The sequence below is a fragment of the Bicyclus anynana genome, chromosome 11, assembly GCF_947172395.1.
Source record: "Bicyclus anynana chromosome 11, ilBicAnyn1.1, whole genome shotgun sequence".
Lineage (NCBI taxonomy): Eukaryota > Metazoa > Arthropoda > Insecta > Lepidoptera > Nymphalidae > Bicyclus > Bicyclus anynana.
Genome location: NC_069093.1, coordinates 6253588 through 6270826, shown reverse-complemented (window position 1 = coordinate 6270826; position 17239 = coordinate 6253588). Strand labels below are relative to the sequence as shown.

At 36.5% G+C, this 17239-nt stretch overlaps 1 protein-coding gene across 1 annotated transcript in view; it reads left to right on the top strand.

Annotated features, from left to right (window-relative positions):
• The first annotated feature begins 1007 nt into the window (after nucleotides 1-1007).
• Nucleotides 1008-17239, top strand: part of LOC112056573 (uncharacterized) — a 99775-nt gene continuing 83543 nt past the window's right edge. The window contains exon 1 of the mRNA XM_052884269.1: nucleotides 1008-1489. Coding sequence (XP_052740229.1) covers nucleotides 1316-1489 — 174 coding nt within the window. The 5' untranslated portion in view covers nucleotides 1008-1315. The remainder of the gene's footprint in view (nucleotides 1490-17239) is intronic.

Below are 17239 nucleotides of genomic sequence, written 5' to 3'. Positions count from 1 at the left end.
GGGGCATGCACCTCCATCTTTTCAGTTGTGTGCATTTTATGAAATTAAATATCACATGTCTCAAACGGTTTCTTAAGTGTGTGATGTCTGCCAATCCGCGTTCGGCCAGCGTGGTGGACTATTGGCCTAACCCCTCTCTCATTCTGAGAGGAGACTCGAGCTCAGCAATGAACTGAATATGGGATGAAATCGATCGATCGATCGAAATATAACCAAGCTGTAGTAATAATTTTTCAAATGTATCAGACGTTAGTTTAAATTGTATGTACCCACTGCAAGATGAACGAAATTAGTTAATGAATCATCAAGTTGAATAATATTTCAATGTTCAAAACAGAATGGTCATGGATTATCTAATTGCCACTTCGAATATTTATTAGGTAGATTGAGATACCTAGATACATAATACTCGTAAGACCTTTAAGCTATTTTTAGAAAGTAGGTACCTAATTTATCATCTTTGCACGTCTTTGTTCGTCGATCTGAAAATGTTCCTAATTCATGACTCAAATCAAAATATCAAAGATTAGATTAATTTTATATTATTTAAGACTGTCATACTATTTTTTATAAAAATATAAATGGCAGGTGTCGCTTTAATGTTTTAATAAAGTCAGGAGATTTTCAATTCGGGAAAGCTGGGGTAGCTTTGAAGCCGCCGTCAATGAAAGGCATTGAACGAGGGCGGGCGACGCATGCGTGTTATGAACTACGGTTGGGTTGCTAGCTCATATAATGGCAGAGTTTAGCGCAACACAGTCACCAAATCTTATATTATTGGCTCGATCTTAGCTAGTTTACAACCACATTACCTGTTAAACATAGCTATAAGTAGTGTTATGTAGTGTATAGCTTCGTCTGGACTGAAGTTTTTGATTGATGTCGTTTATTATAGTTAAATTTTTCCAAAAACTATGACAATTCCATTGTTAAATGTTGGTAAACGGTCTCGGGATAAACCATGGGCACCTGTTGCGATGCAACCGCTAATTTACTGATACGAAAGTGTATATAAATACTCAGCCTCTTTGTTGTTCTGCACGAGTTCGTATGGCTGACTGTAGTGCTAGTGCTAGCAACCCGAACACAAACCGGTTGAACTGACAGTTCGTGTCAGTGTGTTTGCAGTGTTTGTATCCTCTTCGGGGCAGGCGGGAGTGAGTTTTGTTGTGGGAGGCCGGCGGGCGCCGGGCGCCAGTAGCGAGCGGCCCCAGTGACCGAGTGCGAGTCTCAGTGCGCGGTTGTGTTTGTCTGACTGTGTCCGAAGTCACGGTTTACCTTCGGTCCGCGCTGATGCACGCGATCCAGTCGCAAGATGCGGTGGCGGGCGCGAGCTGCGCCGTCCCGCGCCAAAGAGCGCGCGAACATCAGCTTCTTCATATTCATCATGTTCTTCGCGGTGTTCGGTGTAATAGTCCTCACTGAGTTGCTTCTACTCGAGCGGCCTACGCCTGGCTCCACGCGGTCTCGTTACAGTGACGACCTACAGGTATTTACCAAACATATCAACACCAAACATGCATCTTATGTTGTAAATACTTAGGTACATCGATCTCTTTAACGCACGTACGTTTCATTTTCTTTTAAGGGCTTTATAATGCTACTAGCGGACGCCCGCGACTTCCCCCGCGTGGGATTTAGTTTTTCACAAATCCCTCGGAAACCATGGATTTTCCGCAATAAAAAGTTGCCTATGTATTAATCCATGCTATAATATATCTCAATACCAAATTTCAGCTAATTCGATTCAGTAGTCGAGGCGTGAAAGAGTAATAAACATCTAAATGATGTTTGTTATCATCAGTTTTCGCAAATCTCGGGAAACTATGGATTTTTTCGGGATAAAAAGTAGACTGTGTGTCAATCCAGAGTAAAATCTATTCATTCCAAATTTCTGCCAAATCGCTTCAGTAGTAGCGGCGTTAAAGAGTAACAAACATCCAAACATCCATACAAACATTCGCGTTTATAATATTAGTAGGAAGACATTGGATTAAAATCTTTTTTATAATACTGACCTAACATTAAACTTAAATTCTGCGGCATTATTAACAAGTTTCTCAATTTTAACTGATAGTTCTTTCAGTTTACCGCATCATACTATAACAACAACATAGCTAATACAGCCGTGCAAATAACCCATGCCAACACCAACAGGTAGTGTGTTAAACACAATATGAACATGAAACATCGATCTGTGCAATATTTACAGTCAAGTTTCAGACGGTATTGCGGTATAATATGCTAACATATCATCTGCCTTGGGATGTGACAAGAGATCTCGATACAAAGAAGGTCATCATCTCCTTTACCTCGCTACAAAGAGGTTCATCATCTCCTTTACCTCGATACAAAGAGGATCATCATCTCCTTTACCTCGATACAAAGAGGTTCATCATCTCCTTTACCTCGCTACAAAGAGGTTCATCATCTCCTTTACCTCGATACAAAGAGGCTCATCATCTCCTTTACCTCGCTATAAAGAGGATCATCATCTCCTTTACCTCGCTACAAAGAGGATCATCATCTCCTTTACTTCGCTACAAAGAGGCTCATCATCTCCTTTGCCTCGATACACAGAGGGTATACTGATAAAAACAACAGTATTGATCTTTTCTCCAGACAGTCGAATGTATTTTGACTTTCAGTTTCTTTCACAGGGGTCCATTAAAAACCGTCTCTTTGTTTTATTGGGCGTCTATTTTATCAATGAATGATTAATTGTGCCCTGCAGTATTAACCACAGTTTTTGAGAAAATATTTAAATAAATTTTTGTGTGATGAAAAGAACTCTATTCTGAAATTAGAATTAGATCGTATATCTAGATAAGTATGTTTTTATAAGTTCCCTTAATTAATAATGCTTTCATTTTCAAAACCATGGGTATTCAGAAGTTGGGTATTAGTAATAAACTGATTTATTACTAATACCCAAGGTCCCGTGGTAAGCTGGTGCGGCTACGGATAATGAGGTCCAGGGTTCGACTTCCGGGTCAGGCCAACAAATTACGTTTTTGGGATTTTTCTTACTAGAAAAATCTCAACAGCATCATCATTTAAGGAAGTACCCACTGCTTTATCAAATTCAAATGAAAAGCCTTCAATCTCACCTTCAGAAAGAGATCTGGGTAGGTACAAAGATAATTAGACACCTACATACTTTTAAAGATCATTTGCATAAAGTGGGGTACCTAATAATTAACATGGAAATCCATATGCCGTAATTCTAGTTGGCTTAATACAAATTTTATTTGTTTTGCACTACGATACAGTAATACGAAAAACTCAAACAAAAGATCTTTGACCTTGGACTTTATTCTTTAGATTAATAACAATAGTCCGTATTAGCAAATAACATGTCTTATTTAGACAGTTGATTTTGAACCACAGCGAATGGAAAGGTAATACTGGTAAAAAATTCCTGAAGGCATTAAATATTGGTAGCTCCAATGATAATGTATAAATATAGTTGGGTAGCTCCATCCTATCCTTACCTACCTTTTATACCTTTTAGAGTATCCTACTATTATAATATTAGTAGGATACTCAAAAAAACTGCGTGACGGCGTCTACCTATGTTGAAATGAAATATCACGTGTCTCAAATTCTCTGCGTGTGTGAAGTCTGCCAATCCGCATTGAGCCAGCGTGGTGGATTATTGGCCAAACCCCTCTCATTCTGAGAGGAGACTCGAGGTCAGCAGTGAGCCGAATATGAGTTGATAACGACAATACTTATATTAATAAAGGCGGTTATTGTTTATTTGATGTTAATTATATTAGGTGGTTAATAGAATAAAGTATGTGAATAGAACAGCTGGCCCTTTAATGAGCTGTTAAAATAGGCTGAGAATGATAATAATAAACATTTTTGTTAAAATTTGCGACTTAACAACCTAACTTTATAGGTATAGAAGTTTTGTTCTTTGATAACGTTCAGCATCTTTTTGAAGCATCCTTTCTTTGGAATACAAATTAGTTTCGGGCTAAAGTCCAAACAAAGTGCTAAAATGTAAATTAGACACTCTTTGATAAATATGTAGTCATAATTGTCTGAATAATTTTGCCGTTTCCATCGCTTACCTGAGTAGCAGAGTCGCCTCTTCTGAGTATTAAAGTGTTTTACAAATAGCATGAGTACGGTGACAGTTGCATTATAACGTTCATAATACATACTATTATCGTGAATCTTTCAAGTGAATCGGCAAACTTTCAAGAGTGAAACGAACAGTCTATGCTATGACTATGCTATGCTAACTACCCATGCTATCTGAAAATTTTTTTATAGTACTTCAACTCAGTTGACTCTACTTTATTCCGACAATTTGACGTAATTACTTTTTTTAGGGTTCTGTACTTTATTAAGAAATATACGGAATTATTTTATGATCACTTTGTTCGTCTGCCTGCGGCAGTGAAGACATCGAGTTGAAGTTACAACACCCTCACAGGATTCCATTGTAAATAATAATTATATGATGCCACTTAATTTATGACAAGTATATTTAAAAAAAAAAATATCACGTGTCTCAAACGGTGAAGGAGAAACATCGTGAGGAAACCTGCATATCTGAGAATTTTCTTAATTCTCTTCGTGTGTGAAGTCTGCCAATCCACTTTGGGCCAGCGTGGTGGACTATTGGCCTAACCCCTCTCATTCTGAGAGGAGACTCGAGCTCAGCAATGAGCCAAATATGACTGTGTTGAAAATGATGATGATATTTTATATAATTTAAATGTTCCAAAAACCATAATATTCTCAGTTCATTGGAGCTGTAAAAAAAATCCATCTTCAACGTCAGTGAAAAGAAAATACGGTCTTTTATGCCGCACATTGACACAATAATATTTTGACACTCAAGACACAAGGAAATCAAAATTACAAGGTACGAAGGTACTAACTTTCTGTTGACCTATAGATAGAACTACGAGTATGAAATTTGGCAAAAATAATAACACACTAATAAAGAAAACGATTACCGTTAATTCAATAAGGGCAAGGAACAGCCAAAGGTCATTGCACCCAGCATACGGAATGCCGAGTTCGTGTTTGTCTATTGTTTGATTCGTCTCGGTTGGTATCCGCGTATACTTGATAGCTAGCTCAATTTTATGGAAATCGGCCTAAAGTACCAAAGTTTATTAAATATGATTTAAGAAACGTTTGACTTTCCATACGATCGACTAGTGATGAATATTTTAGAAGGAGAATATCTAAGATAGGACATATGGGCCGAGGAACAAAATACTTAATCATGAGTAATGAATTTAATGCTCAAACAAATGTGTATTGTCCTTTTCAAGAAAGTAGTCCCCCAGACGCGCATTTTGTCATTACATAAAACATTCATTAGCGCAATTTAACATAAATATCTTACGCATGGCTCCTAAAATTTATAACACTTGCCACAACACCTAGCAGACAGAAGCATTAGCAAACATACACTTAAAGAAAAACTTAAAAAGTTTCTAATACAAAAATGTTACTACTCCATAGAAGAGTACTTTGCTGATACTTCAAAAAAATAGTTGTAATTATATTTATTTTAAACTTAATGTCATTTAATTCTAACTAATATAATTTTAATTTTATTAATTAAACTTTTGGGTACCTATTAATGGTGAAACATTTAGTGCCTTTGACTATAATTATCTTTGCTTAAAAGTTGTCCGACAAGGTCACAAATTCATTTTAAAAGCGTCGCGACACTGAAGTAGCAATTCGCGGGGCACATAGTTGGAAGAGCCGATGGACAATGGGGTCCCAAGGTGCTGGAATGGCGATCCCTCACTAGAAAGCGCAGTGTTGGTCGACCCCCCACCAAGCAGACTGACGACATCAAGCGAGTCGCGGGGATTCGCTAAATGCAGGAGGCTCAGGATCGTGATCTTTGGAAGTCCCTACAAAAGGCCTATGTCCTGCAGTGGATATCCATCGGCTGATATGACGATGATCTTTCTTCATCTATTCAGCAAAAATCGGCGAGTTTATACTATTTTTTTAAGCAAATCAACAACAAATTATAAAATAAAAAATTAAAACCATTTAAGAAGCACGTTTCGAATCATACTTTTTATTCGCTGAGCTTTAGAGCGTTTTGTATGGTCTGTGTTTCTTCTGTGTCTTCAATTAAAGTCAGTTAGAATGCCAGTTAAATTAGGTCCTTTTCGGTACACGATATATAATGCGATAACCTATTGTTATAAAAAGTACATAAACAAACTAATTAACTGTTCATGGTGTGTGGTTTACATTATGTTGATAAGCTGCCTAATTGGGTATTCATAACAGTGTATGCCAATACTATAGTGCTTTTGTAATATATACTTTTTTGTTTAATGGTTCTGTAGTTGTTAGTATTGTACAGATCTCAATCATTTTATAAAGAACTAGCAGAACTTAGGCGGTTTCACCCGCGTGTTTTCCATTCCCGTTGGAATTTGGGGATAAAAGCCCAAAGCATAGTATGTTACTCCCTAGTGTAGCTATTTATTGATATAAGAATTCACTGTTTGAAATATTAGCGTCAGACAGACAGACATACAGACATACAGTCAGACAGACAAAAATTTTAATGATTGCATTTTTGGCATCAGTATCGATCACTAATCACCCTCTGATAGTTATTTTGGAAATATATTTCATGTACAGAATTGACCTCTCTACAGATTTATTATAAGTATAGATTATAATAGGGTTTCTACGCTTTTATTGAAGACGTCCAAGCAGGGAATCAGACATTATAATATAATCTTCTACTTATATATGTATAGTACAGTTTCCCTTCGTTCATGGGTTTTTCTTTATGTACAATTTGAGTCCCCTTCTAGCTACCCTTGTGGTTCCCATTGCTTACGAATGGCTCAATAACTTTCTTTAGCGAAAAATTTTGTTAAATATGTTTGTTATGCTTTTTAATAAATGTTTTATTTGAATGGAAATTATTGGTATTTAATATATTTATCTTTTTCTGGCGATTGATTTATTTTTGTCGCAAAATTGCATTTATTCTCTAGAAACACCATATTTTTGAGCATGGGCTAAATACCTAAATTAAATCTGAAAACAGTATAATTTCCTTTTCCTTCGAGAAGCTTTTCGATATAGTTTAAAGACCTGATAAAAGATTTTGTAAATGATGGTGATACACATTAAAATATAATATATTACAGATTCTAGTATTCCAATACAGATCCTTATACATTTAAACTGATTTACTACTGATATAGATCAATAGAAATCTATTATTTTATTTTGTACCAGAACATTTGAAAATATATTATATCTTGTATCTTGTATATCTTGTATGCTTATAATAAAACTGTAGTAGGTCCAATTCTGTACATTGAAGATATTTTGAATTTTTTTGTTGGGGGGCTATTAAGTATATAATAGTCTTATAGTTCGATACTGAAGCCAAAAATTTTTTTTTTATTTTTGTCTGTCTGTCTATCTGTCCGTGTTTTTCGATAACTGGGCATCACGCTGAAACTACTGAATGAATTCAAATGAAACTTTTTATCGCGAAAATAAAATCAGAAGGGGTGAAAAAAAGGGTGAAAGTTTACATCATGTTTCACGCGGACGAAGTCGCGGGCTAGTTACAAATAAAACGCAGTAGACTCTAGACAGGTCATTGCTTTATGTAAATTGTTGCAATTGATGGGTTCCCAAACCAACCCAACGGCTGCATTGCTACATATTATTACAAAGAACGTAAGCTGAATGGATTATATCACCAAGCTAGCGAGTATGCCGTTAGGTCGTCTAAAAATACCCAACCACGTTGTTATTCGTTTAGAGTTTGATAAATATTATATGACCGGAAGCTTTAATAAACGTCAAACTATGTGTCATGCGGACTGACTTGCTCATTGAGATATTTTTTTTTTATTCTTTACGAGTAAGCCCTTGACTACAATCTCACTTGACGGTAAGTGATGATGCAATCTAAGATGGAAGCGGGCTAACTTGTTAGCAGGAGGATGAAAACTCACAACCCTTTCGGTTTCCACACGACATCGTACCGGAACGCTAGATCGCTTGGCAGTACGTCTTTGTCAGGTGAGATTGTAGTCAAGGGCTAACTTGTAAAGAATAAAATATAAAAAAAAACTTGTACTGGGAATGGAACCCAAGACCACTCTGTTGAGAACTACCAACAGCACGAGAGAGATCGTCAATATTTATGTAACCTATATAATATTACCTCTAAACTTTTGCTTTTTTCGGTACACGTAGATATAAATAGCCCGGCCTTGAAAAGACTCCGTTAAAATATTTCGTTCATAACTCTGATGCTATTTCACTCTCGTTTAATAGGAATGCAATGATGAACCAAAGGTTTAAACAATTTTGATTGTAAAATCTGTTTTATAAATTAAATCGATAGTAATCACCAGGGTTAATAATACAGTTATGGGTACACCTGTTTAATTAAGTACTACCCGACGCATCGCAGTTTTACCTGCGTAGTTCCCGTCCCCGTAAGAACACGGAGATAAAATATAAAATACTAGCTGACAACGCGCGGTTTCATCCGCGTGGTTGCCGTTCCCGTGGGAATACGGGGATAATATAAAGCCTTCCTCGATAAATGGGCTATCTAACACTGAAAGAATTTTTCAAACCGGACCAGTAGTTCCTGAGATTAACGCGTTCAATCAAACAAACAAACTCTTCAGCTTTATAATATAAGTATAGATAACACTCATAAATATCGTGGTATTTTAGTAGGTAGTGAAAAGATTTTAAAAATCAGTTCAGTAGATGCAGAGATTACCCCCTACAATACTACAAACTTTACCACTTTATAATACTTTTTCTTCTTTATTATTTACAAAAGAAAATAGTTTATCTAAATAAAAATAATATCTAATAAACTGCTTGAAAAATATTTGTGTAAGTTATTTTTGACATAGAGACAATATAACTTTTGAGTGTTTATTTGAACAGGCAAGTGAACTATTGCGTTCTTTACGCAGCAGCGCTTTAGCTCAGCGAGCAGCGAACGCTTTCAACCGATGTAGAAGTTCGGAAACTTTGATTGGACACGTGTTATTACCCTCTAAGTCCTCAAGCCGGCTCAATCAGGACGAATGAGAGGTACATGCGTTGGCGCCTAACGGCCCTGACGGAAAAGTGCTGACTAATGAGATTCGACCCTTGCTATTGACATTTTTACTCCGGACCGACCGTTGTGATACACCCCAGTTCTAATATTACGAGTATATATGTATCTAACTTCTTTTTTTTCTTTTTTTATTCGATTGCAAGTTAGACTGCGATCTCGTAAAAGAACCTCGGAGCAGTCGGTGCAATTTTAAAACTTTCTCGTTGCTAGGAGCATTTTTTTTAAATGTCATAGCAGTATACGACTTTTCAGTTTTCAGTAATACAAAATTTAGAAAAGAAAGATGTTACTTTATTTGTAGAAGCAATTTCTGAGGATAGTTAAAACTATTTTTTTTTCATCAGAACGGAAAAAAGCAGTGTTTGAATTATTTAAGTTTTTTTTTGTGACTTCTTTCGGACACGTAATATATTACATACTTACTTACATACATAATATCATCATGCCTTATTCCTGTATTGTAGGCAGAGACCACGTCCCTGCATTTGCTAAGACAGATTGCATTTGCCTTGCTTCTTCAATTAACATCAATCCTTATAACAATTTAACAATTTACAATTACTTTTAATTACAATTTCGTCGCTTTAGAGTACTCTTCGTCGCGAAGATCCCGATCTCGTGAGAATACAGGGATAAAATATAGCCTATGACACTTACAAATAACATAGCTTTTTAAATGGTAAAAGATTTTTCAAAAACCTTAACCCTTTATGATATCAGTATCTATAGAAGTTCTGGATTTGATCCAAAAACATTCACTTTGGCCTTCCCCTTGTAACATTTTCGTTCGCACTCACCTTATCCCTCTCTCCTCTTTCCACCAAATCCCTTTTTCTTGTTAGTCTCCTTTCATTCATCTATACTAATATTATAAATGGGAAAGATTTGATTGTTTGTTTCTACGTTTTGAATAGGCTCTGGAACTACTGAACCGATTTGAAAAATTCTTTCATTGTTGCTATGGGCTATATTTTATCTCCGTTTTCCTACGATAACGAAAACCATGGTGGTGAAACCGCGCGGCGTCTGCTAGTACTCTACCAAATAATTTAAGCACCTATCTCGATTTATGTCATTACATCTTCTTCTTCTTTCTCCTTCAACCCAGCACTTTTATTTACGTTCTTAATTTAACTTATGGTCTATTTTCAATGACCTATTATGGTTTATTTACACCATATAATACTCGTATATATGTTTAAACTAATATCGCAAAAAACGCGAAGGATATTACCGTGTGAAACTCGCATTATTTAGACTAAGATTGATATTGATAAGATTGAGAAGATTGAGAAGATTGAGTGTGAGTATTCCTGTCAAGATAAACCGAAACCCACTTCAGTTTGTAACCACTTCAGTTTCTAGCAAACTTCTTAGCGTAATTTCAAATGGAATAAATCTCAAAAAGACTCAAGTAAAACAAACTTTATCTATAACATCAAGTAAGATGTCGTAGACCATTTCTACAGAAAAAAATGTCTCCGAGACACGCGAAGTCGTGATGTGTGAAATATCTAATAATAGTTCTTTTTATGAGAGATTATAATAGGGTTGGCATTCGTCACCGTCAGTTTGGACTGTATTGAATATTTTTAGGAGTTATACACCGCTAAGTAGGTCCTTTGTCGAAGTGTAAGGTTGCTCGTGAAATTTCCAATATGACTGGCATTTATTTTAATGGTTAAACTGCTTAATGATAATACGGAATCGTACTTATAGGTACGTTTTTTATAGCTATTAAGTTAAGGGATAAAAGAGATAAGTGGACCAGGGAAGAAATAGAGTGGTCCTATATAGGACAGGAAAAAGAAAAAGAGGTCGCCCCTGCCAGTGATGGGAGGATGACCACTGACAGCAGGAGGCACTAGCCGTAGCCGTCAAACAGAGACCAAAAAAAGGAAAACAATTTCAATTTGTCAGAAATTGTTTTTAGTGTAGTGTGTGTTAATAGTCAAAATAATTCAAAAATACAAGAAAAGTATAAGGAGTAGCAATTTATAATTATTAAGTTAAGGGATAAAAGAGATAAGTGGACCTGGAAAGTGACAGAGTGGTCCTAGGACAGGTTAAGGGAAAAGAGGTCGCCCCTGCTAATGATGGGACGATAATCGCAGACAAACAACAGGAGATGGGAGGAGGCACTGGCACTGTTACACGGAGACCAAAAGTACTGAAAGAAGAAAAACAATTTCAGTTTGCGAAAAATTGTTTTGTAGTGTACTAGTCAAAATAATTTAAAAATACAGGAAAAGTATAAGGAGTAGCAATTTATCCTAAAAGATAAATTTCCGAGGCTCATCCTTAAAAGAAGAATGAAAGTGTGTAGTTTGTTTTTATTAGTTCAGCTCAGCGCGCCATGTGCCGCACTCGCCACAAAGATAATGGTTTCAGAAAGAAAAATGTTCTTTTTATATTTTTTTTCATAGTTAATGGAATGTCCTGTGGATTCATCCAGTGCAAGAAATTTTTGGCAAAAAATATTTCAGAGTCCTTTACGTATACTGGGCTTACCGTACCTATAGCTACGGAAGACGATTATGAAGATAAAGTATGTATCTTGAATGGTGTCCGACGAAACATGACTTCCCATATTATCCCGAAGATAACAAATAATGCGCTGTACTTAGACGACTGAAGGTCTGGACCTACTACTTCGGAAAGAGACTTTTGATACCTACTTCCTAAAGTCACGATGATACAAACACTATAGTTAGTTACCTCAGTCATCATTCGCACGAGAGTTAAAAAAGCGATACGTAAAAAGATTCCGACGGATTGATAATCTCGTCCTTTTTTGAAATTGGTTAAAAATCCAGCGTTGGCGCTTTCATTTACATTCTTAATTTAATTTATGGTCGATTTCCAACGCCCAAAATTGAAAATGCAACGCTGCTCGATTAAAAAAAGTGCCGTGTTTTAAAAACGCTGTCGTGTGAACAATATACTTGGGAATGCTTTGCTGTCTTTGGAACGCTTTTTAACGACCGTTAAACAAACTCTTGCGCGAATGAGGGCTAAGCTTTATTTTAAAGAAAAAGACTATTGTAACATTTATTTTATATTCGATGAGTAGGAAAAGTTCCCTTTGTACTTCTGTTTGTTGGTATATCCGACTTGTACGAAATAAATCGACCTACCCTAAACTCACTAGTTAGCATTGAACCACAAAGCCATATCTCCTCTCCTTCCTCTTCTCAATTTTTCCCATTTCTTCACTATTGTCCTTTAACATTGTGTGTATGTGTGCCAATTTGCTTAATTAGGTTTTGGATCTTAATTCATTAGATATAAATTCTGAAGAAAAAATAAGATTAGCTTCTTCAAGTAAATCATTATTGTAATCCTTTAATGCGTTAATGCCTTTCTTTTAAAAAACAAGTCAAGTCTGCAAGTCATCGCATCATGGATGCAACGTAATTTTTTTGAATCCACTTGATTTGTTTTTTTCTGACGCCTTATTTTTCTCTGATCATCTATTATTTGTAACTATTATAAGTAACCTTTTATTATTATCTTATAGGTGGACATAATCTTGTATTGAATGAATGAATGAATGAAAGATATTTTATTCATGAAAATGTAGGTTTAACATGATGGTACATTTATAGAATTGAGCCTTTATACATTTTACCATAACCGGTGTATGAATTATCTTAAATAATTAAATACATTTGAACGAAGAGAAAATCAAAATAAAACTAAATTAATACAATGTCACAATTACAAAATAATAAGTTACAAAATGTTCATCTCCTTATAATAATCTTGAATGTCATAATAACATCTAATATATAAAATTCTCGTGTCGCGGTGTTCGAACTCTAACTCCTCCGAAACGGCTCGACCGATTTTGATGAAATTTTTTGTGCATATTCAGTAGGTCTGAGAATCGGCCAACATCTATTTTTCAAACCCCTAAATCCTAGGATAGGGTAGTGGTAGGGTAGGGGTATGGTATAGGGATAGGGTAGGGGAAGGGTAGCGGTAGGGTAGGGGTAGGGTAGGGGTAGGGTAGGGGTAGGGTAGGGGTAGGGTAGGGGTAGGGTAGGGGTAGGGTAGGGGTAGGGTAGGGTAGTGGTAGGGTAGGTTTATGGTATAGGGATAGGGTAGGGGTAGGGTAGTGGTAGGGTAGTTGTAGGGTAGGGTAGGGTAGGGGTAGAGTAGAGGTAGGGTAGGGGTAGGGTAGGGGTAGGGGTAGGAGTATGGTAGTGTAAGGTAGGGATAGGGAAGAAGTGCAAATAAATAAATAAATAAGTCAAAGCGAAGCTTGAGCGAGTCCGCTAGTTTTATTATAAACGATCACTTCGTCTTCTGTTCTGTATGTCTGTCAAAATCCTTTTACTTGAGTGACACGTGGATGTGTAAATTCAGCGCTGTATGTCCAATGTTTGCTTGGTACATGCAGCGCAGTGCTGAGCTGGATCCTTTTTTAAGGTTGTGCCAAATATGACATACCTACTGGTGTTCTGATGCTTGGACTAATTATGGTTTTTGACTTGCCTAAGTGGTCTGGGTATCAGACTACAATAATGTTAAAATGTTAAACGTGGCACAATTCTTTTTTTTTCATTTTTTTCTTTAAAGGTAGTCTTCCGTTCTTGGCGACCGCGACCAGCGACCACACGACCCACTGCTTAGTATGAGTTTATATGGAATACTAAACAAAGCCCGAGACCGCGTCGCGCGACCGTCTTTGTTTAGCGCTCCATATAAATACATACTAAGCAGTGGGTCGTGCGACCCGGTCGCGGTCTTAGGTCGCGGTCGCCAAGAACGAAAGGCTACCTTAAGAGTGATCGACCAACGAAGTCTCAAGAAAATGCCGTATTAAGCCTCATCTTATAACTTCTAAGGGAATATACACCTATATAGAGTACCTACTTCCTGTTGACCTAGAATCAGATAATTTGGCAAGAAGCAATGCGTTATGGTATAAGCCAATATAAAGATCACAATAGTTACTGTAAATTTGTAGTTACATCGAAATAAACTTGTAAAAAACTTACGAAAATCTAGCAGCAATAACACGTAAACGTCAGTTTAGATAATTTTATATGTCAGGCGTAATTTTGTAACATAGGCGTCCCATTCATTTCACTATACATGGTCTAAGACCCGGTATTAGAAATATATACCCTCATCTGTTGTTTCTTAGTGATAATAATATTTACAGCGACACATTGCAAATAGGTTGCTTAGTTAAATTGCGGCCGGAGAAATTTTACGTACAAAATCTAGGAAACCACAAACTAGATCAAAAGGGTCGACCAACAATGCGCTTACTAGTGCGGGGTCGCCATTCTAGCACCTTGGGACCCCAACGTCCATCGGCTCTTTGAACTATGTGCCCCGCCCATTGCCACTTCAGCTTCGGAACTCGTTGAGCTATGTCGGTGACTTTGGTTCTTCTGCGGATCTCCTCATTTCTAATTCGATCACGCAGAGATAGGGCAACTTAATACAGTTAAATTAAGCATAAAATGAGCTTTCATCTGATATTTTATACGAATAAATAACAATGGAGCGAGCTATGCTTGGAGTTTCTCTGCGTGATCAAATCAGAAATGAGGAGATCCGCAGATGAACCAAAGTCACTGACATAGCTCAGTGAGACGCGAAGCTGAAGTGTCAATGGGCGGGCCACAAGCGGGTTGCAGGGAGCCGCTGCTGCTGGCGGTTCGAGATCGTTGTGCTTGGATGTTCCGTGCAAGTCCACCAGTGGACGTCTATCGGCTGATAATGATGATGGTGATGAATGATGGCCGCAATTTAAATAGGCAACTTATTTGCATATGAGATTATTTGTGTGAATATTTTCTATCATTTATTTCTCATCCCTAATAAGTAACGGATGAGGATAATATTTTTTATGCCGGATTTCGTTCTAACACAATGAATAATCTATACTTTTAATATATCTGTAGAGAGGTCCATTCTGTACATGAAATATATTTCCAAAATAACTATCAGAAATGTTGGGAAAACGGGAGAAGTTACTCCTTTTTTACAGCAATACTACTGTAAGGGCTGGATTAAAGAGGTGTAAGGGCGGACGATATGATATAGAAGATGATAGCATACACTTTACACGAGCCTAAGTTATGTTTTAAAATAAAAGCTCTGCTTTGTAAATAAATAGCCCAGCTATCTGTGTCCAACATCACAAAAGCGTCCACTTGTGACGGTAGTTTATACAACTCCGGCTGATGGCTGGTTAACGTCGCTCGCAGAATTTCAATTTAGGAACGTGGGCTTCCACACTTTCTTTTTTCCCCATTTTTGTGCAGAATACCTAATAAGTGAGCGCTATTTTTTCCCCGAGTCTATTTTTGGCTGCACGCTAAAATTAGAACGCCGCGTTTTGTGATGTCCGTTTAGTCGGTTTTATTTTTTAATGTTTTGAAAGGGCGTTACTATGTTTATACCGATATTATATAAGACCTACTGAACCGATTTTGGAAATTCGTTTACCAATAGAAAGCCTCGTTATTTTCGAGTGTTATAGGCTATGTTTTATCCTCGTATTCCCACGGGAACGGGAACTACGAGGGTGAAACCGCGAGGCGTCTGCTAGTAATATTATACATTCGAATGTGTATTTAACAAATTAACTCAAAAGTATGGCTCTAAATTTATCAGTATTCAAATCGTGCCATTTTTACGGTTTATAAAATCCACTAGATATGATGCGTCCGATGCCTAAACACGCATTTCGTCTTGTAGATCATCGTAGATGACCATCAAATATAAAATACTAGCAGACGCTTGCGACTTCGTCCGCGTGAAATTTAGTTTTTCACAAATCCCTCGGGAACCATGGACTTTTCCGAGATAAAAAGTATCCATTCCAAATTTCAACGAAATCGGTTAAGTAATTTCGGCGTTTAAGAGTAACAAACATCCATACAAACGTTCACGTTTATAATATTAGTAGGACGAACAATTAAAAGAGTAACTCGTAAAATTAAGGACTTTCCATACAAACTTTCAACCCCTATTTCACCCCTTTCTATTTTTATTTTAGGGTCAAAAAGTATCCTATGTTTTGCTCCAAGGTCCCATTTACGATCATACCAAAATTCATCTTGATCGGTTCAGCCGTTTAGCCGTGAAAAGGTAACAGTCAGAGTTACTTTCGCATTTGTAATATTAGTATAGATTATATTTAAATCAAATAGTTCAAGTGGTTAACAAAATACAAATTTATATTTTTGTACCACTTAAAACCAACAAAGACCCATAGACAGTGCCTTTACCCACTTGATATAATCAAAAAATCTTTTTTAGCTTTTTCTAAAGTTTACCCTTACTCTATTATCTACGCACCTTCTGCGTACCTATATTTCAAATAACTTGTGCTTCTAAAGCCATCAATCAAGACAAAGGACAAATTGGAAACGAAAGATCGATGACCAACTGTTTTTTTTCTCTGTTGTAAAGTACCAATTTGATACTTCATAAAATTACGATCTAGGTCACCTAAGTGACTAATTAGTAATTTATCTTTAACCTAAACTATACTAAGATAATGTCCAATACCTTAATCTTAGTCTGTCACTGACTGTTACGTCTTTAGGTCACTTTGTTCACGTGATCTTCCATGTAGCACTTAAAACTACACTATCACTAGTCACTAAACACTAACTCAAATGGTTTGCGTTAAGTCTTCTCACTGTATTCGTAACGTCGAGTAGCTGGATTGCCTCGATGTTTACGTGATGGGATGACCAACTGTGAACAAAAAATATCAATAGACTTACTTTATAAAAATCTATAAAGGCATAGTATTATTGCAATTAATTCGTTAAAATATAACGAAGAGAGATAAACCTGACAATACTTTTTTTTTGGCTTTATTTGAGCTTAAAATTCGCTCTCTTGGTTTTTGTTCTTATTTTGTTTGCTTTAAAAAGAAAAGCTGTTCTGAGCTTAAATATTGAGCATAATTTTTCAGCAAACCGCAACACGGAAAAGCCATTAAGTAATTTGTTAATGTCAGGGCTATTTGCGTACCCACAGATTAAAGCTTGGTGTTTTTTCGGACATAGTTTAATAATAAATTACTTAAAAGGGGTGATCCCTCTCCTCCCCTTTACCTCGTTGGTT